The sequence below is a fragment of the Heterocephalus glaber genome, unplaced genomic scaffold, assembly GCF_053883595.1.
Source record: "Heterocephalus glaber isolate CG9 unplaced genomic scaffold, H.glaber_assembly_v1.0 deba00001465, whole genome shotgun sequence".
NCBI lineage: Eukaryota > Metazoa > Chordata > Mammalia > Rodentia > Bathyergidae > Heterocephalus > Heterocephalus glaber.
This window is the reverse complement of record NW_028258312.1, coordinates 3,201,908-3,229,767: the sequence shown is the minus strand read 5'-3', so window position 1 is coordinate 3,229,767 and position 27,860 is coordinate 3,201,908. Positions and strand designations below refer to the sequence as shown.

Genomic DNA, 27,860 nt, shown 5'->3' with positions numbered 1-27,860 from the left:
ATAATGTCTTCATTACTGAAACTAACAAAAGAAATGAACTGCGCGTCTTTTTTTTCAACTGATAACTTTTAAGTAATATTAACTGGTAAACCCTGCCGGTTCTCAAATATAAGCATCATTTCTGAAATATATCTTCATCGAGTGATCAAAGTTATCTAAATTGAACTGACCTATTTATGCTTGGTCAGCCAAGCCAACCAGTCCACTATTGACTACTATCCTATCAAAAACACAAACAGTTTTCCTTTACCTTATGACCTTCAAATTTCTTTAAAGTTATGCATAAAAGTCCACATCAAATAAGACAGGGAGGAAGCTGGTAGTTGCTTTCAAAATAAACTCACTGAATCAATTTTCTAATCAGCAAATAATGCCTTTTAACAAAGACTGTACTTCGCCTTATTGTTTACAGCTTCTAAGGACATTTAAGTCAGAATTTTACTTCTAAAAAAAAATCTCTCTTTAGGCTTAGGCTATGTAGTGCAACAAACCTTTATTTGGTATTTATCATGGTATTTATCACTACCCTGAGCTTTTATATGTATTTAGCATTTATCATTACTCTGAGCTCTTACATGTATTTCATTTAACCCTCATAACTTGTGAAGTAGATAATATTATCCTCATTTTACTGATGATCAAACTCAAGCAGAGTGAGTTAAACAACTTTCAAAGGTTACTAGTAAGTAAATGATGAAGCCACAAGATAATAATTATTAACACTTTAGAGCTTTAACATTTTCCAAGAGCTTTTCAGCTATTATTTCCTTTGAGCCTCCCAATACTTAGAATATTAATGGGATGATATTGGCAGTCACGTAATTTTACAAATGGAAAAACTAAGACTCCAACACATTGAAAACTTTTCCAAGCTAGAAAATGAAGTGGAAAATGCAGTGGAAGAGGAATCAGGATGTTTTGAGTCTAGATTTTCTCCTTCTCCCACTATACAGTTTACGCTTTCTATTGAAGAAATAAAAATATTTTCAATAAAGATATTCATATCATGCATTTATTATTTCTCAAAATCAGAATTCTAGATTTAAGTGCCAGGTGATTAAAAATTGTCTATTCCTACCATCAAATACAGGGCCTAGCACTCAGGAAAATGCTAGTTTGAGCATTCACCAAACATTCCTTGTCTTCCTCCATTAAATTCATTATTAAGTTCATTTCTCTGTTTGACACATCTCCATCCTGGACATCCTTGAGAGATACAGACTATCCTCATGAGTCACCACTTTCTGGAGGCCAAAGTCTATAGAAATCCACAATTTCTTCTCCACAATCTAAAATTCAAAAAGATATTAAAATTTAAAGTTTTATCTTACATTTAATGCCAAAACTCATCTGAAGACTAAGGTAATCCATCTTCAAAAGGGCACCCAGTGAGTCACACCTCCTGGTCTTCAAACCCTTGTATAGTCTCCTCTCACTCCAAAGCTGGTTTGGGTGACCAACAAAATACAACCGAAATAACGGGATATTATAAAAGACTGTGGCTTCCATCCTGAAACCCCGCCTCCAGCCCTCCTCTCCTTTTCCCCCTCTTTGTCTGCCTCTCTAACTGCCATTTTGCAAGGATAGCCAAATCATGGAGAGGCCACATAGGGAGGAACAGAGGCTTTCTGTCAATAGCCACATGAGTGAGCTTGGAAGCAAATCTTCCATCTCCAGATGACCAATGCCTCAGCCACATCTTGAGCAGAACCTCGTAAGAGATCTTGAACCAGAATGACCAGTTAAGCTACTCCTGGATTCCCAACCCACAGAAACTATAAATGATAAATGTCGATTATTCATAATTTGCTACATAGCAAGAGATAACTCATACAGGAACAAAAGCTGTTATAAATTGCTACAAAGCTTCTTATTTTTAACCCCCACTTATCATGAATATCCAAATGTTAAATTGCAGAAATACTGATGTCTTGTGTGTATGAGGTACCACCCTAGACCTGCCCTGGAAGGCTGCATAATATACCATATTACCTTACTGGAATCTGGAAAATCTTGGATCTTTAAACACATTTGGCCGCACAGGTTTCAGATAAAGCACTGTGAGCCTGTATTCACTTTTCTAAGACACCTTTCTTGATTAACTTCATCCAAAAGAATTTCTTTCCTATAAAAATTTCTTGAATCTGGGCATGGTGGTGCACTCCTGTAATTCCAGCACTCAGAAGGTTGAGGCAGGAGGATCACTGTGAATTCAAGGCCAGCCTGGGCTACATAGTGAGTTCAAGGATAACCTGAACTATGTAGCAAGACCCTGTTTCAAAAAAAAAAAATTTCTGTACCCGTTAGAATCCTACCACATAACCCAACAGTTGATTTTATATTGTCCTGCAATATACTCCATTGTTTTATACGTAAATGTTTGGATTTCCACCTAGAAGTTAAACTTCTTGCAGATAAAAGTCCTTCTGGTTCACTGTCCACCACCAGGAATCAGATGCTACTGGGTACACAATAAGCTCCAAATAAATCTTATACAACTGAGTTCACAAATGCCTACCTATAATTACGGACACATAGCACTGATCCAGGCCCCAATACACCCTCACATTCAAAACCTATTTATCCTCAAATAACTGTCCCAGAACATGATGTAAAAAACAGTGAAACAAAAAAGAAGCAGGCTCTCTGGGGAATTCTAGAAAATTTGCACATCCTCCAACTGTCCTTGTAAACAGCAGCAAAAGCATGAAGAAGAAGTAATCATTATCAGGGGGAAAAGATCTATTAGTCTCCTGATGACAAGACATCTGAACCCTTCAACAAAAGAACAACTTTACCCTTCTCCCTCTGCATCCTCCCCCAGGCAATAAAAAGGGTCACTAATCAGTTTTTAATTATTTTTCCTGGAGAGATGTCAGAATAGAGCTATAGGAACTCAGGGAACAAGCTTTACAAAATAAAGATGACGGAAAAATCTAAGGGACACAAGCTCTAAAACCATGCCATTAAATAAATTATTCTAGACTTTTTAGATAAGTAAGAATTTTCAAAATAGCCAAAAAATTAAAATGCAATGTAATAACTAGCATTCTGAAAATAATTCACATAAGCAATCTCTCAGGTAAACTGAAGAAAATACAAAAACAGAAACAACAAAACAATGATCTAACCAGGAAGAGTTCCACAAATCCAAATGCCGAGACTGCAGAAGATAATCAGGACAAAGCACAGAACTAGAAAGATTTAATTTTAGAGAGGTGTTGGGAGGAGACCAAAATAAAGGTTGGGGTTGGCAGCACGGGAGGCAGTGTTACTAGCGTGAATCGAAGTGGTTTTCAATTCTGAACTCTGCCTCTCTAGTCAGCTCTCAATCCTTCCTTCCACGCAGCGCAGAAAGTAGGGATGGGGATGGGGTTGGGGAGAGCAAGGGTCTGGGTCCACAGGGACCAGTGCCCCTCACTGTATCCCTCTCCCCCCACCTCCATGCCCACACAGGGCCTAATTTTCTATTTTAAGTGAAATCCAGGCTGTTGTAATTTATGTCACCTCATCCACACTCTCACTCTGGCTGCCTGCTCCTGCTTCTTCAGGGCGTATCAAGGGGCTGAGTTCAGTGACCACATGTGACTATCACAGGTTTGATGCAGAGGATCTACTGCATAAAAGAAAGAAATAGTGGCTGAAAAAGCCCTGACAAGCAGAAACAAGGTTGTGTGAAAGATCTGGGGATGCTATGGCATTACCTAGATTCTAGACATTCAAGATTCTCTCCACAAAGGGAACTGTTGTGGCCACATATCTATTGAGATTTTTCAAGTGTTTGACCACAGACTTTTAAAATGCACAATCCAGACAAGACTGTAGAGCTTATGTTGTGCCAGTTTCAATACCACTAAGATTTGCTACAATTTTCCTCAGTTATAGCAGATCCTAGTCCAAATCTATAAAGCCATGGTTGTTCCCTGGATTTACCCTGCAATCCTGCTAGAATCTTTGAAATTCAGGATTAAAACTGATGGGAGACGTTGTGTCTGTTCAGTAGTAGTCTTCTAGTCATTGCTATTATTTTCCTAGAGGAAAAAACCCGGCATATACTGCCCTATTCATCATAAATCTAAGAATTTCTCAGCATGTTTCAAGCTAATAGATGAAAACCACATACATATGCAAATATTAACTTTTCTAATATCGTCACCTATCAAAGCTAGCCAAAAAAGTTATTCATAAAACACATGCAGATATCCTTTTTCCAGTACTCCACCAAGTGATTTACACAAAGAACCAAAGGCAAATCCTTTACAGAACAAAAATAGGAACACTCAAAGCTTGTACAGAAAAGTTTGGGAAATCAAAATACAGTATTCAAGCACAATTTCAAATTACAAAAGCAACAGCAGCAGCATGACTTAAATTGGTCCTCCTAAAATATTTACGGAGCACCACCATTTGCCTGGCGTTTGTTCTTGAGAATTTAACAGTGGGTGAAGCAGACAATGTCAGTACCCTCAGAAACTTTGCATAAAACTTTTGTCAAAATATTAAATGTGTTTAACTAGGAATATTTTCTTTGCTGAATTTTGCACACCAAACTTAGCATGGAACTGGTAAAAACAAGCAAGATATAATGAATCATGTAGACCAATGGAATAGAACTGAAAGCCCAGCAATAAACTCTCACATTTATCCTCAGTTGATTATATGGAAAAGGTAATGGGAGTTGCCAGAGACCCCTGCAGTGGTCCTGGCCTCCTGCAAGCCAGTATGATGTCCACAAGATAGAAAAGTGGGAATTAAAAGAAACACAGAGACAGAGACTTGAGAGAAAATGTGTCTTGGGCTGATCTAAGCTGCTCCAGGCAGCAAAGACAAAGGACCCCCAGGACATCCAGTGTATATTCAATTACAACTGCAAACTGGGCAGGCCTTGGGACACCTGCTGATAACATGTATCAAGCAGGCAGGACTGTAGAATGAGGACACAAGCATATCTTTGCTGATGAGAACAAATGGTTAATTCAGAGGGGAAGAATTTAGCTGGAGTCAGTTGACCTTGACTGGGAGTGAACTCAGCCAAACTCTGCTACTTCCAATGTAACACAGCTGAATTACGGAGGGACAAAAAGCTTGTGCCCTTACAGCCTGCTAATACTGGACAAAGGTGTCTGCTACAGTTGATTTTTTTTTTTTAAATAAGGGTGCCAAAATAATTCAATGGTGGGAAACACAATCTTTTGAACAAATGGTCCTAGGACACTTGGATAATCTTGTGCAGAAGTATGAAGACTGGATCACAGACCTAAATGTAAGACCTTAGGCTTTAAAACTTAAAACACAAGAATAAATCTTCATACGTTAGACTAAGAAATAATTTCTCTAAGATAACACCAATAGCACAAGCAACAAAAGAAAAAAACAGACTTCATCAAACTTAAAATTTTTATGTTTAAAAACATCACAAGAAAGTAAAAAGATAACCCACAGGAAAGGAGAAAATATTTATAAATCAAATATCTGATAAAGAGATTTGTACATAGAATATATTTTAATTCATATACTTATATAGTCAGCCTAATTTTAAAGATTAGCAAAGAATCTTAGTAGACACCTCTCTAAAGAAGATATACAGTCAACTGGTACATAAAAAGATGCTCAACTCACTAGAAATCAGGAGAGAATGAATCAAAACAACACTGAGAGCCAGGCATGGTGGTGCTCACACCTGTAATCTCAGCATTCAGGAGACTGAGGAAGGAGGATCATCATGAGTTCAAAGCCAGCCTGGGCTACACAGTGAGTTTGAAGCAAGACTCTGTCTCAAAAAAACAGAAAACAACAACAACAACAAAGATACTCCAATAAGGAGGTTGTAATCAAAAAGCCAAATTATAAAGAGGGTTGGTAAAAATGTGAAGAAACTGGGAATTTTCCATTGCTGTGAGACTGTAAAATGATGCTGACATTATTGGAAGCAGTTTGGTACTTCCTTCAACTATTAAACCTTCATCCGTAAGTGTGTATATATGTGTGTATGTATATATATACATATATATATATCAGAAACTAAGGTATATGTCCACACAAAGATTTGTATACATGAATCTTTAGAGCAAAAGATTTTTTTTTGTTTTTTCGACACAGGTCTCACTATGTAGTTCAGGCTGGCCTTGAACTCATTATGCAGCCCAGTGATCCTCCTGCCTCCCAAATTCTGGGGTTACAGGCATGCTCCACCATGCCTAGAAGCAACAGTATTGAGAATAGCCAAAAAAGTGAAAACAATCCAAAAGTTCATCATCTGGATAAATAAAAGATAAATAAAATATAGTAGTATATTCATATAATGGAATATTATTCAGAAGTAGAAAGACATGAAGTACCAATACATGCTACATTGTGAATGAATGCTGAAAAGATTGCATGAAAGCTAATCACAAGAGACCCCATATTAATCTACTTATATGAAGTGTCCAGAATATGCAAATCTATAGACAAACAAAGATTTGTAGTTGCCTAGGGGTAGGGGAGGAGGGAGTTGGAAGGAAATGGTTGCTAATGGGCATGAGGTTTGTTTTTGGAATGATGAAAATGTTTGAAAATTGATTGTGACAATGGTTGCACACCTATGAACATATGGAAGAACCACTGGATTGTACATTTTAAGTGTATGGCATGTGATTTACATCTCAATAAATCTACTCTCAAAAACTAAATATGTAAGAAATTAAGGAGTCAAGCAGGTGCACTACTTAAACCTAGAAAACCTCAAATGGGAAAAGGAAAAATGTGTTTTTCTCTTTCTTAGATTCATTACCTTATGGTACATTTTCTTATTCAGATTAATTCATCCCACCAACATTAATCCATTGTTGCCTACCACTCCAAACTGGGCTTGACTAGGGTCCCATAAAAAAGACCTATGGCCCTCTCTGAAGGCTTTCTGTCCCTACCAAAAGCAGCTGCCAAAGCAGAGTAAAAGGTTTCATGTATCTCAAGATAAGGCAGAAAGCCCTACCCTAATTTTAGCGATAAGGAAGCACAAAGAAGGTGACTTGGTCATGTTTACAGCACTAACAAAAGAAGATTTGGAGCCAGATTTATCTATGGCCCTAGTTCCTTTTCACCCCACTAAATTCCTCTCAGGGCAAAGTGGGCAGGAAAGTACTGGAATGAAATGTAGTACAGAAACCACTGGAATGAAAAGCAGGATTGATCAGAGTCAGAAGAGAACCCCTCCAGCTCTCCACTAAGAATCAGTCTTCTAAAAAAGACAATACTTGAGCGGAACCCTGCTTGATGAGGGCTAGAACTTCGCTCAAACAAGATCAGGTGGACTGGAGCTTTACAGGCTGAGAAGACTTGAGTGAGGGAATATGGAGAAATGGAGGACTTGGAAGTAGCTCAGTCTGGACAGACAGCAAAACACGCAAAAAGAAATGGTGGGAGAAAGAATAGAAAAGGTATGAGAGGCCCAAACATGAAAAGTCCAAGATCTGCTGCCGTGTTTGGAATTTAAACCTCAGCACAGAAGTTGACCAGTCATTGAGGTACTGCAGGCAGATGGTCAGAAAGACAAACCTAGATGTAGATGTGGAAATTTAAGGATCCTGGATGGTGGCCAATGGCACCCACAGATCCTCTCATTCCCTGCTCACTCAGCCCTCTCCAGTGCAGCCACTGGCCTCAAGAAAACTGATCCCAGCCTTATCCAGAGCTCTAGGGAGAATCTGTTGCACCAAAGGTGATTCCATCGCCACTGTGGCTCAAGACTCATTCTGACAAAAGGACACATGAGAAAGCATGCAGCAGGACTTCTGGAGAGAGTGACACCATCTCTACTCCGGTCCAGCACAATGCCATATAGGTGTAGTATCTCTTCATCTCCAGAACCTCTTGGCCATCTGCTACAGCCTGCAGACGCCACTGACTCCCAAGATGGCAGAGCTAGGAAAAGATAGGGAGAAGCAGGGGCCTTGCAGTCACTCACTCTACCCAGAGCATTCTCTCCTCATCCCCAGATTCCCCGAGAGGTGAATAAAACTTCTTCTCCACAGAAGCAGCTTGCAGTGAGATCTCCATAACTGGGGATCAAAGCCTCGTAACTGATATAGTGTGGACTAGGGAGTACAAGAAGAGAAGCAGGTCTGGGGTGAGGGAAGCAATTCACTGTGATACCCACTAGGCAATCAGAAATAACGACCAGATAATAAGGAAGTTGGGACTAAGGGTAGAGATTTAGATGTGTTGTCCACATCTAAGCAGGAAGTGTGGAGTTTCAGCATTGCAGGTGTAGCTGAGGCAGTCTGAGCAGATGTACAGCTAGAACACAACACTGGTACCTTGGTCCACGAACTCAGTTCTCTCCAGAATTCTGGTCCCATACTGAACTGGATGAGAAAAGAATCAAATTTCTCCTTAAAGTCAACACTAAACCTAACCATTGAATTTGATTCAGTTCTTGTCCAACCCGGTTTGCAACCAGAATTGTGGAAAGAATAGAGTTCATGATCCAAGGTACCACTGTACTATTTCTCCTTCAAACACAGAGATCTGACAAGTCATTAGCATCTATGTATCTAATCCCTCTTGCTTCCCCACTTGTCAACTACTCACACCCCTCAGAAAGCCTAAATCACCTTGGGCAGGAATATGGGGATTAGAATTTACAAGTTGGAATTGAGGAGCAAATGTATTCAAATGTAATGCATTATAGATACTAGTAGCTACCATTTATTGAGCACCTTTTATTCTATTACCTAAAATTATTTTCTTACATTCTCACAACATCTTGTGAGGAAGGTATCACACACCTCAACTTACACAAGAGGAAACTGAGACTGGCTCAAGAAAAATCACTAGCCCAGTCCCAAAGCCAGTAACTAAGTGGCACATCAGGACTTGGCTACAGGGCAGAGTAAGGAAGGGGAGCGAATGAAAGTGATCCTGGCTAGGAGGTTGGGCTGTGAAGTGTAAAGGCCATTCCATGTCAGGAGCAGTGAGAATGAGGGAGACAACCAATTTTAACAAGAGACATTTAAGGCAGCAGAGACTCATGGCTGCTTCTTAAACTGAGTGAATGAAGGACATGGTAGGGGCCAGAAAGGGTCCTAAATTCAAAGGCTGCAAGCTGGCTTGGAGCCTGATCGCCACTCCGGCCACCATCCCTGTGGAAACTGTACTGTACACCAAACCCTTTCTAACCACCTTCCGGAACACTGTGCCCACAGAGCTGGAAACTCAGGGCTTCTGACTGTGCTTCTGTGAGCGCTCTGAATGCGTGCTTCCTAAAAGGTAGGCTCCAGCTGCAGCTTTGGTTGCCTTTTCAGCTGCTTTCACTGCTCCCTCCGCCGACCTTTCCTTAGGCTGCTGTTCCCAGCTGAGCACTCAGCACTGCACCTCTGGCACTCCCACTTTTCTCTCCATCCCTTCTTCCCCTTGGCCTGTCTGCCCTGCCAGGACACAAACCTCACAGGTTCCTTGGGAGCCCAGCCAGCCATTTCCTGTTGGCAGCAAAGATTATTCAGAGATCCCCTAGAGGGAGGAGCCATTTCAGCCCTTTGGGATCTCGTCACAAGAGTGTTTGGTTACAGAATAAGGGATTAACAATAGGCAGCGTTATGGAAGAATGGCTATTTCACTGAAAAAAGAAAACAAACAGGAAATACATACATGGCTCAAGGGGCACAGGAATGCAATCTACATTTCTGAGAATGGCACAGACTCTCCAAATTGTAGCTACAAGCTTTTTGAGTCACAAAGTAAACTGACTGGTTCCCGAATTTAACACACCTATGACATGTGATAACAGGTGCCTATTCAATCTTAGGAGAGACTCAGAAACAAGATCCATGGTGCAGAAGCAATGTTAGTTAGTCACCACAACCCAAAGCGGGCTGGCCAGGGTCGAGGACAAGCACAAGCTGTACGTGGGGCTAAATATCAAAGACAAAGCTGGGCCAAAGCAGTCAATCTCAGAGAGGCAGGAAGGGCACAGCCAACCTAATCTCTGACTTGTCATCTTTGTAGCAGGCCTGTAGATAAGCACACTTTGCATCTGAATGAAAACCAGTTTTTGATTTAAAAACAAATACAATATTTAACTTATTCACTCTGTCTTTTCTATTAAGTGTCAAAGCCATGTCAGATTAGGTTTGTGAAGCTTTAAGAGTAAAATGGGTGGTACAGCAAGATTAGAATTATAGGGTGCAGGGCTGGGGATTTAGCTTAGTGGTTCCTCCTCTGGCCTCAGAAGCGCAAGGTCCTGAGTTTGATCCCAGGTACCAAAAAAAAAAATTATTGGGTGGCTCCAGATTATGTAAACTCACACTGTAAAACCAACCAACACTGTTCTCAGGTTGTTAGAAAAAAAGAGACAAGGAAGAAAAATAACTGAAGTGAGAGGCTCTCATTCATGAAATGTGCACTTCTTCCAAAATACTGTACTTTGAAGCTAGAACCCAAAAGTTGTATTTAAGAGACAGAAGGGGCTGGAGATTTAGCTCAGTGGTTCCAGCACCTGCCTCGCAAGCGCAAGGTTCCAAGTTCGATCCCCAGTACCAAAAAAAAAAGGAGACAGAAAGACAGAATTACCTCTCCAAGACAAAAATGGTGTGACAAGTTTACTGAAACTGCTTCTCGTCAGCTCTTCAGAGTGCACATGAAGTCAGTCTATTGCACCATCTCATTTTCTACTCATTATCAATATAAAAATTAGAGAATCTTGGCAACAGATTCTCATAGTGAAAAATTTTACTTTGGCATATTTTCTAGTAAAAATAAAATTGGCAAAGGGATCTCATTATCCTTATTAAAGATTTTTAACTGGCCTAGTCCAGCTGTAACACTCCACTCGTTCTTCCCTTCAAATTATAGTTAATAAGCACCTATTACATGCAGTGTACAGTTCTAGCTGCCAGGATCATGGATAGGGATTCCAGAGGAGACAGATGAGTCCAAAATTAACACTCACAAGATATCACATGTTGTACCAGGGATGTATGTGAGGTGTGGATGGTCATCCTGCCTGGTCAGCCTCAGATGAAAGCTTCCTAGCAGATGAGACACTTGATTCAAGGATGGTTTAGTTGAGGGTGTTGTCAGAGAAAGAGGAAAGAGTACAAAAAGGGTACACCAGGCAGCGGGAATCCCATGCACAAAGTTCCAGTGAGTCGGAATGTTTCTGCAGGTCCAGACAGTAAGTCTTTGGACATCAGAGCTAGACCAGTCAGGGAGAGTGCTGGGTCAAACAGTGAAGTTTGGACTTCATCTCTAAACAGGAACGATCCACTGTAAGAAGGGGAGGGTGGCAAAGAAGGAAAAATAAAGTCTTTTCAACATTTTCTGGGTGTTCATCACATGCAAGGAACTGTGTATGTGTGGGGTGAGCACTGTTACTTGCCTCCATTCTATAGATAGTGAAGTTGAGAACCTGAATGGGATATTTCTGAAGGCCTTACAGCTAGTAAGTAATTAGTGGAGCCAAAATTTAAACCAGATGGCCTGACTCCAGAGCCCAGGCTTTTAATCACATCATTACACCTACTGCTCCCAGTATAAGACTAAGCAACAAGTGAAAGACACAGATAATCATATTGTTTTCGCTGAAACAGAAGGTAAACAACTCACCACTCCAAAACCAGACAAAAAATGGAAAAAACAGAAAGCATCCAAAGGTTCCCCTGCATCCAGTGTGGAAGACCAAGGCCCAAAAATAAGAATAAAAGAAGCTGCTGTGCTTTATGGCGCTGGTCCTCCACTGAAGTGATTCTGCCTGCCAGGGAACACTGGGTGACACCTGGGGATATTTTTGGTGGTCATGCCTGGGAAGAGGATCGACTGGCACCTCAAGGGTAGTGACTAGGAATAATACTAAGTATCTTATGATGGACAGGACAGCAAAGGACTGTCTAGCCCGACTATCTGGGGGAAAACATGGCACAGAACAAAACAAAACAAAAACTACTTTCCCATCTTGTGAGTGTCTTAATAAAACAAACCAGTGTCCAGACAGCTAATCAGAAGTAGAGTCTGGACATTTGTCCCTAAAATTTAGATTCAACCCTTATCACTCACTCATGCTCAAAAGCAACAAAACCCTACATTCATACTTAACATTGTAGAACTCAAGAACAAACAGACATAGTAACAGGGCTGCACGAAGTCTGGCCCACCATCAACCAAGAACAGTATTAGCACCCAGAGAAGAGCACCCATCAGCCGCTGGAAGTAACAATGCTTTTCCCTTAGTTTTAAAATTATATCAATTCAGGAGGCTGAGGCAGGAGGGTCACCATGAGTTCAAGGCCAGCCTCAGGTACAGAGTTGGTTTAAGGCCAGCCTGAATTACATAGTGAGACCCTGTCTTAAAAAAATAAAAAACTATATATATTAGTTCATCTTAAGCAGCCACGACATGGATACTACATTTGAGTTTTAGAAAGCCAGATTCAGTGTGGAGGAGGGGCACTTTGTAGCTCAGTCCCACATCTAATGTGCTACCTACTGAGACCCAAGGCCAGCATACATTAACAGGTATGTTCCTTGCTTTAACCTACGTTTATAAGTTATGTGGCTCATACCAAAAGACAGAGGTATTTGTATATATATTCAATACAATTTGTGAAGAATTATTGCTCTTCACTTGTTCCCTCAATCTTTTGAGACATTTTCTTCACCAGTCCAAATGCAATGGAAATTATAATTCTTGGTAAATGAGATGCATATACTTTAAATCCCTGCCTTGTAACTCTTTTTCTGGTTTATTAGGAAGTTTCTGAACAGAGCATCAAAACTGACTTATAGTATTCCTTCAGGAATCTCAGGATATTAGGATGTAACATTTGATAGTTAATGGAAGAACAGCATAACTATATAAATTGTATGACATATCTCAATAAAGCCACTTTTAAAAGCTAATGGAGTTTCCATTTTACTGGCTTATTGGTTTCATTAATTTACTCAACACATCTAGGAAAAGCGAGTATCTTGGAAGGCCACAATTTGCCAGACATGGTGGCACACGCCTAGAATCCTGGCATTTGGGAGGCTGAGGCAGGCTGAGGCCAGCCTGAGTTACTGAGACTCTGTCTAAAAAAATAAAAAATTAAACTATTCATATTTGCAACAGCAACCCTAAGTGCTACCCTTATAATCAAGCCTTGTGATGCCCCCACCCACCACCGAAATCTTTTACTAACCAAATAACAACCTAAAAAAGTAGTCTGAGTCACTGACAAGTTTTGCTTTCTAAAAGAACAAACAGGTCTTTACCCTCCCTAGCAGAGAACTACAAAGGACCTAACAAAAGTTTCCCAGAACAAACATTACTCAAAAAACTGAGAACAACTATAGCAGAAATTCTTACTTGAATAAACAACAGAGATAGCAGCAGAGAACAAAGCTAAAAACTACTGTGTGGCTCAACATACATAACCAATAGCTCTCAGCTTATATAAACTTGGGTTTTCAAATCCTGGCCCAGGCTCACACTATGAACTGAATGACTCTCCTGCTGGTCAAGCGAGGTCACCTCTGAAGCAAGTGAAGAAAGCAAATACCTATGCAGCATTGATACAGATACCAAAATATTGTACTTTTCTAATTATCTTTTAAATAGAAAATTATTTCCCATTTAAATGATACTCTTCTGAACACAGAAGATGTGGAACTATTATTTTCAGGCTGCAATGTTTTCTGCAGGAATGCATCAATTTTTTTTCTGGGCTCAATGAAAAAGTTCAATCTAAGTTGTAGAAAATTAGTTATAACTTCTCAATTGGTTTTGTTGTTGTTGTTGTTTGAGTCAGGGTGTCGCTATGCAATTCAGGTTAGCCTCAGATTTGCAACAATCCTCCTGCCTCAGCCTCCCTCCTAGTGCTGGCATTACAGGTGTGCATCACTATGCCACACTAACTTCTCAATTTGTAATATTGTACTTAAACAAGTCCATAGAGTGTTTTTCAAAATGGTACACAGAAAAAAATGTTTTACCAAGCTTTCTTCAAGCTTCTTCTACTTTAATTTACTGCAATTAATCTGCTAGCTCAATGCATTATTATACAAGCAATACAAGAAAATTCTTTTTTGTTTTTTACAAGCAAATGCTTAAGAAACCACGTAGGATAAAATACGTGAACAATATTAATGCAAAATTAGCTGTCTTTTCACTTGAGAATAGGAAAATGGAATACGAGAAAGGGTCATCACAAAATAAGTATTGTAAACACTTGAAACATACAAAAAAAACTTTTTCTGCTTTAATTTCAGGGGGAAATGGGTTAATTGATATTGCCTGTTTGACTTTGTTTTTAATTAGTGATAATCAAAATTATCAAGAGTACTATCCCAGGGGAGAACACTATAATATGGCAGTAGCTATTGGCTATTAACTTTCAAGTAATTGTTTACTTTTAATTTGCAAACTAAACTAAGAGCTAATTTATCTAATTAATGCAATTTTCAGTAACGGTACCTATGCACCATAATTTAGAAAGGTTAGGAAAATATTTTTAAATCAAGTATGTACAGAATCACATATACATGTTCCTTCAATTTTTTGTAGTATTGTTTACATGCATGATTTTTTGTACCTTTTGCCATTTATATACAAATATATTTAATTCAGTACATACCATAAGTAAATCCATGCATTTTTATGGTAGTTGCAGATAATGTGGTTAACTTCAGCAGACATCTGTGCTATACATATGGCCATCAAAATAATCATGTCATGCTTTTGTGACACCGAAAGAGACCAAGCCTGTTGTGAAATGATTCCTTCCAACAAAAGCCTGTTTAAATTATTGTTTAATTATATGGCATACAGCCAAAATAACAGTATTAGAAAGTTGATGTTGCCTTTGACTCACCAATTTTCAACTTCTTTGCAAAACAAGATAAGCACCATCAGGTTACTAGAAATAACTTGAATTCAGATTTTTGATTCATGCTTCTCAGACAAAATTATTTCATTTGATCCCAAATCCTGGCTGCTCCCTTGGCAGAATAACAGCCATGGGCCACTGCAGACAGGGGATGGCTTTCATGCTTGCACAAGAAGCTCCACTGGGGATGACTCTAGATTCCAGATGAATTTGGACTCAGCACTTCAGAAAGACTTCTTTGTTGTTTTAGTACCAAATCATCACTTATCTTTTTCTAATCGTTTTCACTCCCCACACCACAGAGAATCTCTTTACTACTGAGAACTTAGGGAGTTTTACAATTTTTGCCTAATTTCTTAGGCAAAATGTTACCTCATCTTGTAAAGTAAGTTCCTAATTTCTCTGGACCAGTGAGGTGTTTGAGTACTGAAGTTAGAAGTACAAAATGAACACTCTCCTCCAAAGACTGTTCTATTAGTCACAAAAGAAAACACAAAGAATCTGACTGAATTCTGCTGACTGTAACTACTGAGAAAACAATACTCAAAACAATTTCCTACAGAAAAGATCTCTAACAAGTTGCAGCTTTAACTGGTCGCTTTTGCCCCTTTCTCCTGCTAAGACACCTGTGAAATTAGAACTCTGTGCTCCAAATAGGGCATCAACGCTGAGACTTCTAGCCAGAAACAGTTACTCTAGTGTGTAACGCTGTGTAAAGATGATTCGCAGAAGTAAATGCCCAGGACCTAACTCTTCAGGCTTACCTTTTGACATTACAAGACTAAGAGGGGACATTTAGCGGCCGGAACTGGATTTCTCAGCCAGTTCAGCTCTACGGGCGGAGGGGGAGGTCTCTTTGCACCAGACTCAGCTGCTGCTTTATGGAAAATACCTCAGTGATTTAAAAGTAAAGGGGAAAGGGAAACAAAACAAGCCCAGGTTTTGGATCGCCGGTAGGAGGTTAAACTGTTCCGAGAGCGAAACAAGCGCGCAGGCGCATCCTCAGGTTGCCAGGAATAAACGTAAGAACTCATCAACATTAAGGAAGTGTATCCTGCAAGCTCCGCAGCCTTTTTGTTTGGGTTCCCTAGGTTAAGCGTAGCAATTGCGTTTTTAATGACTACAAACAGGAGCAGACTTATTACCGAATCGCTTTGAGAGATGTTTACTTTTAAACGTGCGGCTCAAACCAGTTCGCTTTCGGAAAAGGGAAATTATTTTCTGTGCAAACGTAACACTGCCCAACGACACACCCAGAGAACACAATCACGACGGCCCAATTAATGTGTTTTAAGATGTGAACTTCCCACGAAAGCTATCAAGAAAAAAATACCCTCAGCAAAGCCAAGTCGAACCTTGTCTTTAACACCGGGGTGGGGTGCATCCTGCATACTCAATTTTGCGCCTCCGTGGGAACCGCGAGGTGCCCAGGGGCTTTGCTAGGAAACCTGGACCGGTAGAGTTTTGCTCTCTGCTGCAGGACCGCGTACTGCAGCGGAGAGTGGGTGCCTGGAATCACCTTTGCGAAGTCAAACTTGCTTTATGAAGGAATTCGGTTAACCCACCCTGACACGTCCCCCCCGCTTTCGGGGAGCGGCGGGCAGCTGCCTCTCCTTCCCGGCGCGCACAGACGCAGCCCCGGCCTCGGTGGGTGACAGCCCCGAGACAAAGCCGCGGGCCCCGAGCCCCCGGGGCTGCAGACCCCCGGGACGCGCCCCCGGCGCCTACCTTGATGCCTTGCTGCTGTGTGGTGAGGGTTAGCTTGGATTCATCCAGGAGCAAAACTTCACAGTAAAATTCTTCCGGAACAACGCAGAAACAGCCCATGTCGGCGGAGACAGTCCCCAGCCAGGCTGTGAGAAAGCAGCGTCCGAGCCGCCGAGCCGCCCCCTCTCCTCAGGCGCGAAGCTTTAATTTATTGTCCGAGCTGTAGCGAGGGAGGGAGGAGCTGCTCCCGGGGGTCCGGGGCCGCAGCCAGGAGGCGGAGAGGGCCGGGGAGTCAGCGCCCCCCCGCCGCCCGGGCAGAGCACGAGGAACAGGGCCCCCAGGGCAGCGGCGCGGCCCAGCGCATCCTGAGGCTCCGGCCCTTCCGAAGGTGGGGGGCGCGCGGCGCCTCGGCGGACCTGAGGAAGACAAATCGTTTGGCAACGGGTGCAAGAGACAAGAAAAGGAAGGAACCGGGAAGTCCCGCAGCTCCCTCCACCCGCGCCAGGCGAGCGCGCCGCCACTCACCCGCCGCCCCTCTGCCTCGGGTCCCCAGCGGGCGTGCACATCCAGCCCCCACCGCCCGGCCGGCGAGTGCGGGCCTCTCTCCCCAGGCTGCTCTTTTGTGTCAGGGGTACCCACCTCAGCCAGGCGCGCAGGGAAGGGCAGTGGCTAGCGTGGTCACTCGGGCGACTCCCTCCAAACCCCGGTCGGCGGAGACCCAGAGGGTTCCAAAGGGCAGCGGGCGCCTTACCGAGACCAGCGAGGGGCGGTCAGCTAGTGGTGGGGCGCGGCTCCCGCCCGAGGGAGCCCGAACTCATCCCCGGAGCCCGGGGTGACCAAGTTCAAGCTCTGTCTCCTGGACTGTGCTGGCGCCGCGGCGGAGTGCTGCCGCTTCTGCAGGACTTCGGAAAGGCAGGGAGTCGTAGGAGCTGCAGGCGGTGGCGCGGAGAAGCCGGCGCCCGGCAGGGAGCGCGGCGGGAGGTGGGGGCAGGGGGTGCCCGGGGTGCGCCAGGCCGCGAGGGCTCCGGGGAAAGTTCTTTCGGCGACTCGAGGGGTAGTGCCGCGGGCGGGAGCAGCCCAGGTGCAGCGGGTCCGATCCAGACCTCAGCCAAAAGCCCCGGAGCGTATCGAGAGCCCCTTCACCGCCGCAGGGGCGCCCCTTCTGGGCGGGGTCTCAACCGAGGGCTGAGGGCGGAGCAGAGGTGTACAAATGGCTAGGTGCCCACAGGTCCGCGCGAGGAAGCCGCGCGCTATGCCCGAGCCGAGCCGCTGTCCCAAGCGCGTTGGGTCGGTTTCCCTAGGAGACCGGGAGGCTGTCTCAGGCGGGGCAGGGCGCAGCTGGGCTCCGACCCCGGCCCTCGGCGATCCCAGCCCGACGCCCTCCGCGCAGCCGGCCGTGTCCAGGACAGGAGGACACAATAGCTCTGAGGCTGCAGTGACCCCTGGTGGGTCCTTGAGTCCGTGCACAGTCAACGGCGCTGAATTGCGGACCTGGCAGGGCCCCTCTGGCCTGCGGAGCAGGTGCAATCTGTGACCTCCGGCTGGGAACCACCAGCGAGTTAATCAGAGTCACAATGAAGAGGAGACACGGGATGACACGGGGCAGGGTGAACGTGGGCCTCACAGAAAACTTCTTTGCTCTACATTGGTATTAGAGTAAGAGCTTTGGTATCAGATAATCTTGAGTTCCTTCCACCACTTGCTAGCTTTGGTAGCCAAAACTCTAAATGTTTGCTAAAACCAAGGTCATTAATGCTAACACACACACACACACACACACACACACACACACACGCACGCACAACCTAGCTTCCACGGAGTAGTAGAAATAAAACGAACAATTGGCAACGTGGAAAGTTTCCTTCCATGGTGATTTGCCAAGAGCTTGCTCCGAAGTCTCATCCTTCTCTGCTATTGCGGGCCCATCTAAACTGTGAATCGGCACAACCCCAAAGTGCCACAAAAATCTCCTGTTTGGCATTAACTTTACCCAAAACCATGAATAAATCCCTATTTTTTCTTCCAAGTTTCCTGGGAAATTGAAGTAGATTTTGAATTTCTAATCAAATTCTGTTTCCAATTTGGGGTTTATTGTTAAAACATTTTGTCCAGTTTATGAGCTGATGTCTCTGTCTCTGTTTGTGGAGGGTTTTCTTTTCTGTAATATTCTCCCGACCCCGGTTTCCAAATGTGATTGAAAGACGTCATAATAAATTCCCACTCTTTACTGCCGCGTTCAACAGAGCCAACTGAGCTTGCAAAAACAAGAGAAAAGGTCCGAGCATAACCTTTTGCTTCCCAATTTTGAGTTTTGCAACCACCTGTTTTATGGTTCTTTGCCTTGGTTTTTTTGTGTTTGCTTTTTTACCTCCAATGTAATGGAAAGGATGGGAGTTTGAAGGGCCAGGAATTCTGCCCCAGGCTGCTCAAAGGGAAGGTACAATGACATGCCCCATACCATGACAGCCTATTCTGATTGAGGCATTTTCTTTTCATTTCTTTGTCAAGGGCTAGAGAAAAGAAAAATTTTAAATGTGTTTAACCAAAATGAGAGCTCTTTAGAGATAAGATTCCAGATTTTTGAGCAGCATTATTAGTATATGTTAGCAACCATAAACTGCATTTACAGTTGAGTAGGTTTTGACATATGCATACACCCAGAAAACTATCAGCACAATCCAAACAAGCTACTAAACATACCCATCACCCCCTCAGAATTCCCTCCTGCACCTTCACAATCCCCTCCTTCCCAACCCTCACCAGAGCTCCCTCCCGGGCAAGCACAGATCTGCTTTTTGTCCCTATAGATCATCCACACTCTCTAGAGTTTATGTAAATGGAATCACACCATGTCAACTTTTTTTTGTCTGATTTGTTTCACTTGGCACAACTATTTAGAGATTTATCCACATTGCATATATAAGTAGTTGATTCAATTTTATTACTTAGTAGTATTCCATTGCATATAAATACTATAAATATTTTCCTATTCATTTGGTAGGCATCCAGTTTTTGACTATTGCATGTAAAGCTGTGCATATCCAATTAGTCAGCTCAGTAAGCCACAATAAACACCATAGACTGGATGACCCAAAAACAGACATTTATTTTCTCACAGTTCTGGAGGCTGCAAGTTCCAAACCATGGTGGCAGTGTGGTTCATTGCTGGTGAGACCCTTCCTATCTTCCAGGCAGCTTCCATCTTGCTATGTGCTCACATGACCTCTTTGTTCAGAGAAAGGACAGGGAGTGTGTGTGTCTGTGTGTGTGTAAAAGAGAAAGAGAAAGAACAAGTACTCTGGAGTCTATGTTTAAAGGACACTAATCCTTTAGTATCAAGGTACCATCTTATCTCATTTAACCTTAACTGCCTCTTTCAAGACCCCATTTCTAAATACAATCATAGGGTTAGAGCTTCAACATAGAAGGTTGAAGAGCCACAACTCAGTCTTTATCTGGACATGTGCTTTTATTTTTGGTTCCGGGGATTGAACTCAGGACCTTGCGCTTGTGAGACTGGTGGTGGAACCACTGAGCTAAATCCCCAGCCCCATGCTTTTATTTTTTAATATAATCAGAATATACAGTAAGTCCCCAACTTACGGACATTCAAGTTGCAAACTTTCACAGGTGTACTATATAAGACTCACTATATAAGACTCACTCAGCTTACGAATAAATCTGACTTACAAACAGTTCTCCAGGAGCAGAACTCGTCCATAAGTTGGGGACATACTTAAAATAAATGGCAAAGATGTTCAACACCATTAGTCATAAGGGAAATGCAAATTAAAATCACCATAAAAAAAACTACAAACCTAATAGAACAGCTATTATGCCAAGCTACTGTACCACCATTCCCAGTGTTAGTGAGGGTGTGGAGTGATTTGAAGTATCATATACTGCTGGTGTGTATATAAGATGGTACAACCACTTTGGATACCAGTTTGGCAATTTCTTAAAAGTTGAACATACAGGGCCGGGGATTTATCTCAGCGGCACCATGTCTGCCTCGAAAGCACAAGGTCCTGAGTTCAATCCCTGGTTCTGGAAAAAAAAAAAGAAAAAAAAGAAAAGTTGAATTTACACCTTTCACAGGATTTTGTAGGAAGGCTTTCTCTGCCAATCCAGAGAAACAAAATAGTAAGATACTATTCAAACTCTTCAGAAAAAAATCAGTTTTTCAACATGTTTACAACATAATATTCTCTATGTAAAGTTTTGCGTCAGAGACTTTGATCTCTTTTCAGAGATTTTTAAATTTTTTTCTTTCATCAAGATGATATTTTGTTATAATAAGTCTAAGTAAATAAGTCAAGTGACACACTAATTCAGAATACATATAACTCTACAGAAATATGTCTGCCATCTGTGAAGGGCTCTAGGAATCCTCATCCTAGAAGAAGAGATTTCACTTTACATAAAACATCCCCACCCCTGGATGAAACATGTATATCAGAATGCCAGACGCAGAATTCTTTTTAAAGCAGTGTTCCCTTTAGGAAGATGTATTTAAACAAGTCATGTCTTCTGTCATCTTTTTCTAGTTTTACATTTTCTAAACTTCTCAAAGTTAACTGTTACTTGAAAAAAAGAAGAGAAAAAAATCCCTTGAAAATATCAACAATAAGTAAGTAAATACCAGTCACTTAAGTGCCTGAGGATGAGGCAGCAGAATCACCAGGAGGACTTGTTAAAAGCCAGACTCCTGGCCCCACCCTAAGAGCCCCTGACTCTGGGTCTGGAGTGGGTGCTAACAGTTCTCATTTCTAACAAATTCCCAGGCAGTGTTTATGCTGCTGTCTGGCAAGGACAAAGCTCTAGAGAATCTCCTTCCAAAAAATGATCAAAATCATTCTTAATTACTTAGGAATCACTTGGGAGCGGGTTCCTTCTTCACCAGTAGCCTCCTTATTGCTCTACTTCATCCATCAAACTAATCCCTTACAAGGAAAAGAGAATGGAAGACCCTGCCAGAAACAACAGTTTTTAAGGAATGGAAATGTCCCTCCTTTGGTTTCATCATACTATTTATTGCTTATTCTATTTGGCCCCCATACTCACTTTTATTCTAATATTGTATGTGCCCAGGCATAACCAGTTTTTAAGACCATTCTGCCTTCTGATTCACTTCACATGTATGTCATTAACCAGGTATCCTTTAAGTACTAGGGCTTTAGATCCCATTTCTTGAAATGCCTCAAGGGTGTGAGCTGCATCATAGGGAAGTCATCTCCCAAGACTGCCCTGCCATCTAAGCCCTTTCTTCATCCATTGATTTTCAATAAATGTTCTCTGTGGCTACTGAGAATTCTTGTTTTGCGCATTATGTTAGTCACATTTCTGTCACTAGAACAAAATACCTGACATCCATAATTTAAAGGATGAGAGATTCAATTTGGCTCACAGTTTCAGAGGATTCAACCTATGACAAGCTGGCTCCAAGGAAGAAAAGGCATGGTAGAGAAAAGCTGTTCAACCCATGGCAGCCAAAAACAGAGCAGGAAGAATCAGGGAGAGAGAGGGAAGGAAAGGGAGAAGGAGAGGGGAAGAGAGAGGGAGAGGGAGAGGGAGGGAGGGAGGAAGGGAGAAAGAGAGACAGATTCCCCCAAAGATATACCTAGTCCTCAGTAATTCACCTCCTCCAATCAGGCTCTACTTCTAACAACACATTCAGCTATGAACTCCTAAATGGATTGATCCACCAATGAGTATAGTGCCCCCATAATTTGATAGACTTCCAAAAGCCCCTCTTCTGAATAAATGAAACTTTGGGGGTACATTTTAGATCTAAACCATACCATACTGTTATTAATATTTGTTAGTGAATGAACTAAAATGGTCTGTATTTAGCATAAATAATTTAGAACTTTGCTTTTTTTTTTTCTTTTAAACAAGGCCTCTGTAGTTTAGGCTGGCCTCAGACTTCCTAATTCACCCAGGCTGGCTTCAAACTTGTGATTCACCTGCCTCAGCCTCCTGCTTGAGTGCTGGGATTAGTAGAACCTGCACTTTGAAACACTGTAGTCTCCCTTACTGTTCAAATGCAAGCTAGCAAAAATTTAGAGTGGGAAAAGCTAGTTAATTCTTCCCTTAAGGGCTTAAAAAATTTTTTTAACAGACTCATCATTTGCTTACTTAATTGAGAGAGATGTTAAAGATTAACAAGCAGGATAAAATGGATATTTTGATACATTGCTGATAAGACTGTACATTGATTCAGGGTTTTTGTGTTTTGTTTTCCAGCACTGGAGACTGAACTCAGAGCCTTCTCTCTGAGCTACATCTCCAGCTCTTTCTTTCTTTTCTTTCTTTCTTTTTTTTTTTTTTTTAATGAGATAGTATCTTGCTTAGTTGCTAAATTGCCCAGGTTGGGCTTGAACTTGCAGTTCTGCCTCAGCCTCTCAAAGTGCTAGGATTACAGGTGTGCACCACCATGCCTGACTTGATTCAGCTTTTCTGGAATGCAATCTGTCATAAATTCATTCTTTTTTTTTTTGTACAGGGATCAAACTCAGGACCTTGCACTTACAAGGCAGGCGGCGGCACCACTGAGCTAAATCCCTGGCCATGTCATAAATTCAGTAATTTAAATATTCATACACTTTGATCCAGAAACTCAGCATCTAGGAATTTATTCTTATTGAATAATAGGCACAGATATATGTAAAAAGATATTTGCTACAGCATGTTTATAATATTAAAACTGTTTAGACAGTCTAAATATTTAATAACAGAGTTTTGAATTATAGTATATGCATATAGTAGAATGCCCAGAAAAGATTGTGAATGTATAATGCATTGTCATGGAAAGTTAGCCAAGGTAAACAGTGAGGTTAAAAAAGTACGAGAACCACCACCTGCCTCGCAAGCGCACAGACCCAAGTTCGATCCCCAGTACCAAAAAAATATATATATGTGAGTAATGCAAAATAGGTCCATTTTTATTCTTTTGTCAAAGAAAGTGTGAAACTTTTCCAGTAAGCATCAAATAATTTAAACTGAAAACAGATTCTTACATTCAGCAAAAGAATGCTGTCAAATTACTACTTACTGAAATTTAGCTTTATTTATTTATTTTTCATAAATCAGTTTTACAGCTTCCTCCTCATGAACACGCATCAGGCTTCTAACAACAATGATGCAAAATAACAAGACAGAGGTGGTAACTAATGCAAAGTGCTTGGTTCACTAAGCAAAGAGCTTCCCATGCTGTAACTCAGTTTACACTGGTGTAATAGGATCTGAGTGGGGCGAAGAGGAGCCCTGTGAGAGTGGACAGGCAGTCTTGACATTAAAGGGCCCAGTGGGCTAACACACAGTGGGGCTTCCCAGGGCCATGTGCTTCTCCCACAAACTGCTCCTTGGAGACATCCAAAAGACACCACCTCATCCTGGGATATTCGTAGAGATTCTGACATTCCTCCAAGGAAAGACTCCAACATTTCTTGATTGAAACAACCCTTTCTTCCAGGTGCCTCTTCACTCATTTGTTTATTCAGCATCTACTATAATTCAGTACATACTGTGTCCACCATGGTGAGCAAGGAGAGGGCAAATTGGATAGCTGACGAAGGATAATGAGTCGCTGTCCCTGCTGTCCACAGAGCACTGGATTGGAATCTTTTCCAGGCTCTAATGTAGGTTCTAATAGGTTGACTATTTCAATTGGCTAGCACATTCTGGTTTGCTCCTTGGATAAAATATATTAACTTAATGAAGTACCAGCTTAGTGATATAGTTATTAGGCCCTCCATAAACATCTTGAGGAAAAACATAGGGAAATCAACTCTTAATTATCCAGCAATCATTTGATGTCAAATGTGTGACTTTGAAGATGTCTTCATCTCTCCACTGCAACATGCTCATCTATACAGTAAAAGCCCTGGAATACATGCTGTGGGGCTCTGGGGTCATCACCCTAGTGTGCTTTCTCTGCCTTTTTTCAGGTAACAACACATTGCTCGTCTTTAAAAGTGGTGTCCTGGGGAAGGAGAAACCCAGTGTAACATCTAGCAATGAAACATCTGGAGTAGATGACCTCTGAACTCATATATAGCCTTCTGATCTAGAAGGTGCCAAGAAAAACTGAAGACTGTCATTTCCTTAGGGATATGAGTCTTTGGTGGACAAAGTAGGATGGAGACAACATTTTACTATATTCCTTTTTAGAATTTAGCATGCTGTTACTCTGTGCATGTGTAACCTAAAGTCATATTTTAAGTCTTCTTCGCAAAGGCAAAGTGTAGTTTATGAAATCATCCTTTATAAATGGTATCCACAGGCTCAAGATTGAATTTATATGTGTGAAACTATCAGCAGTGTTTATCTGTTCTTGGCAGAGCCATGAGTGAATTCTGTTTTCTATTGTTTTATTTATTTTTATAAATTTTCTTCCTTGAATATTACTTGTGGCCAGAGGAATAAACTTTTTACCTTCAAGCATTAGCCTTATAAAGTATATGTAAAATAAATAACATGAAGAGGCCAAATGAAGAATCAATGCAAGGGAGAGGAGCAGAGGTGCCAGGAAAATCTCTTCTAGAAGCCATATCAGCCAGATGTTGTGGCGCAAACCTATGATCCCAGCATTTGGGAGGCTGAGGCAGGAAGATCACCACTAGTTCAAAGCCAGCCTGGGCTACACAGTGAGTTCAATTCCATCCTGAACTACAATGCAAGAACTTGTCCCCAAGAGGAGAAAGAGAGAGAGAGAGAGAGAGAGAGAGAGAGAGAAACCATATCACCTAGTGCTCACTAACTTTAGCCCCCGAATACGTACGACCTCTCTCATTTTGTAAGCTATTTTCCCAGCTTAGAATCTTTTTCCTCCTCTTCCCTAAACCTCCACCTACTGCCCATTTCGTCTTGGTGAGTCCCACTTACTGCTTGTATCTATTTTGTTCTCCCTCTTCCAAGAAGCTCTCCTGACTCCAAAGTCTTGGTAGGGCTGCAAATGGAATCAGTTGCATAACCCTACTCAATTGTAGTTCTATGAAATCAGGGTTGTGTCTGCTCATTGTTGTATTCAAGCACCTAGAGAAGTGCTCAAAGGAGAGTAGACTTGATAAGCGTGTCGAATGCATACGATTACTTACACAAGCCTGACCTCCACCATGGCACATGCAGAGGTTCTTTGAGCATATCCTCTACTGGATTCTAGCCTGATTCCATTCTAGCTTATTTTCCCGGCTATTTTCTTAATTAAAAATAATTTTTTTGATGTGATAATGAAGGGTTGGGGTAAATATACAGCCCATTAACATATATTGAAATATGCACTTTACCCCAAAGCTTCTTCTGTATATTTGTACATTCTGTTACTGGCACTTAAATTTCAGAAATTTTATGAGATATTCCCTTATTTTCCTTAAAAAGTTAAATCCTGTGAGAAATCGAGGCAATAGTAAACACTTCAGACCTTCCTTATATAAACTAATAGACCAGAGTTCACACTTAAGGCATACTGAATAAATACCGAATGCTATTAGAGATGGGAGCTGAGCTGATGTCCAAGATAATACTGATAAAAGCTCTGTAGTAAACTATTCCTTTAGAAGGCATGGTTAGATTGCCCAAAATAAGTGATCTTTACTAATTTACATAATCCATATTTAGAACAACTTTTATTGATACATGATTATTCTTGGTGGTAGTGATAACAGTGATAAGTGATAAATAATGCAATTACAGAAGATCCATAGCATGAGAAACCTGAAGGAAATTAAGTGATAACCTATCCTATCACATAATGATGTTACGGATGAAGTTATTGAGACACAAAGAGTTAAAGTGTCTAGTACTTGGCAGAGTTGGGTTTGACCCATGGGACTCCTGCCCTTCAGTCTTTATTAATTTCTCCCATTAATTCACTAATACTTGTAACACAATCCTGTCAAGACTCTTAGGAAAGTCTGAAATTAATGTTAAGCTTTTTTTTTTCCTGGTACCAGGGATCGAACTCAGGACCTTGTCCTTGTGAGGCAGGCGTGGTGTCACTGAGCTAAACCCCCCGCCCTTGCTAAGCTTTTTTGTATACATATGAAACACATATATTACTGTGTCTGAATATGCAGAGTCCAGATTATAGATAAGATAAAATAATACCTATAAAGGGGAAAATATCCAATTTTAATCGGATATTTTATTTCACTGAATCTAAGACATCACTGATTACATCAGTAACTGTTATTTTATTTACCACTAAGAAAAAATAAAAACAGTTAATTAATTAAAGATGCCATCAATTATAGCATACAATTCAATTTCAGCAATATTAAAATGTCAAAATAAATATCATCTTGATAACTGAAGAAATATGGTGTTAAATAGGATAATGTTTATACTACTTTTCTTCACTAAAATAACTTGTTTAATATTATTAATGCCCCCATAGTTGTACCATATTCACTGGTAAATATAACTGAAGGATAAATATACAAATATTTTCATGTAGCTGATATATATACCAAAGAGTACATGTATATCATTTTTTAATAAATTAAGTGATATAAAGATGCTTTTGGAAAGCCAAATTAAAGCAACCTTTAAAATAGAGTTTATGCTCTCACTGACTACCAAATTCACAGTCTCACCTATGCACTGATTCCAATTATCTGTGTCCTTTCACTTCTTGACTCAGTTTAGCCTCAGATGCTAAACCAGATGTTGGAGCAGTTCCAGGACTCACATCTGCTCACCACACCACACACAGTGAAGCAAGCCACCCATCCTAACTTTCTTAGGAAAGGTCCAAGTCTCATCCTAATGGGCCAGCTTCAGTTGCAAGCAATTCAGTGAAGTCATTAGAGGCATAGAGTCCAGCGCCAGACTTCCTGGGTTCAGAATCCACCCCAGTTCACTACACACTGTTTACCATCTCTACTATAATAGAGCCTGCCTCCTGGAGTTGTTGTAAGGACTAAATGGACTAATGCACTGTTTAGAACAATACTTGGACCTCCTAAATGCTAGGAAAGTGTTGGCGATGATGATGTTGCCCATCCCTAAAGTATCAACCATGACTAGAGAGAATGGCTGAATGGCTTAGCCTAGATCAAAACATGCTCTCATAGAAACAGGCAAATTGGCCTCTCTGGAAACACATGGGTCCACAAATAAGAGCCAGATGAATAACTAGGAAATTGAGGCTTAGAAAGCTGGCATGGACAACCAAGAAATACTGTATCTATTTCACAAATCATAGTTTAAATACACAGTTATTTAACAAATCAGTCTAAAATAAAGACCATGTGTTCATGGAAAATAGTCATCCTATATCTTTTATCTTTCACACATGTATATTTTCATACA

At 41.3% G+C, this 27,860-nt stretch overlaps 1 protein-coding gene across 3 annotated transcripts in view; it reads right to left on the bottom strand.

Moving 5' to 3' along the window:
• The window catches only part of Epb41l4a (erythrocyte membrane protein band 4.1 like 4A), a 252,670-nt gene extending 234,741 nt beyond the window's left edge, over positions 1 to 17,929 (bottom strand). Inside the window, exons 1-2 of one of the 3 annotated variants that reach the window (XM_021255867.2) lie at positions 17,187 to 17,929; positions 16,569 to 16,963 (exon numbers count right to left, since the gene is read on the bottom strand). In XM_021255867.2, the coding sequence (XP_021111526.2) occupies positions 16,569 to 16,667 (99 nt within the window). In that variant the 5' untranslated portion in view covers positions 16,668 to 16,963; positions 17,187 to 17,929. The remainder of the gene's footprint in view (positions 1 to 16,568; positions 16,964 to 17,186) is intronic. The other 2 variants (XM_004841779.4, XM_021255865.2) reach the window with 2 other exon arrangements.
• Between the last annotated feature and the right edge of the window lie 9,931 nt (positions 17,930 to 27,860).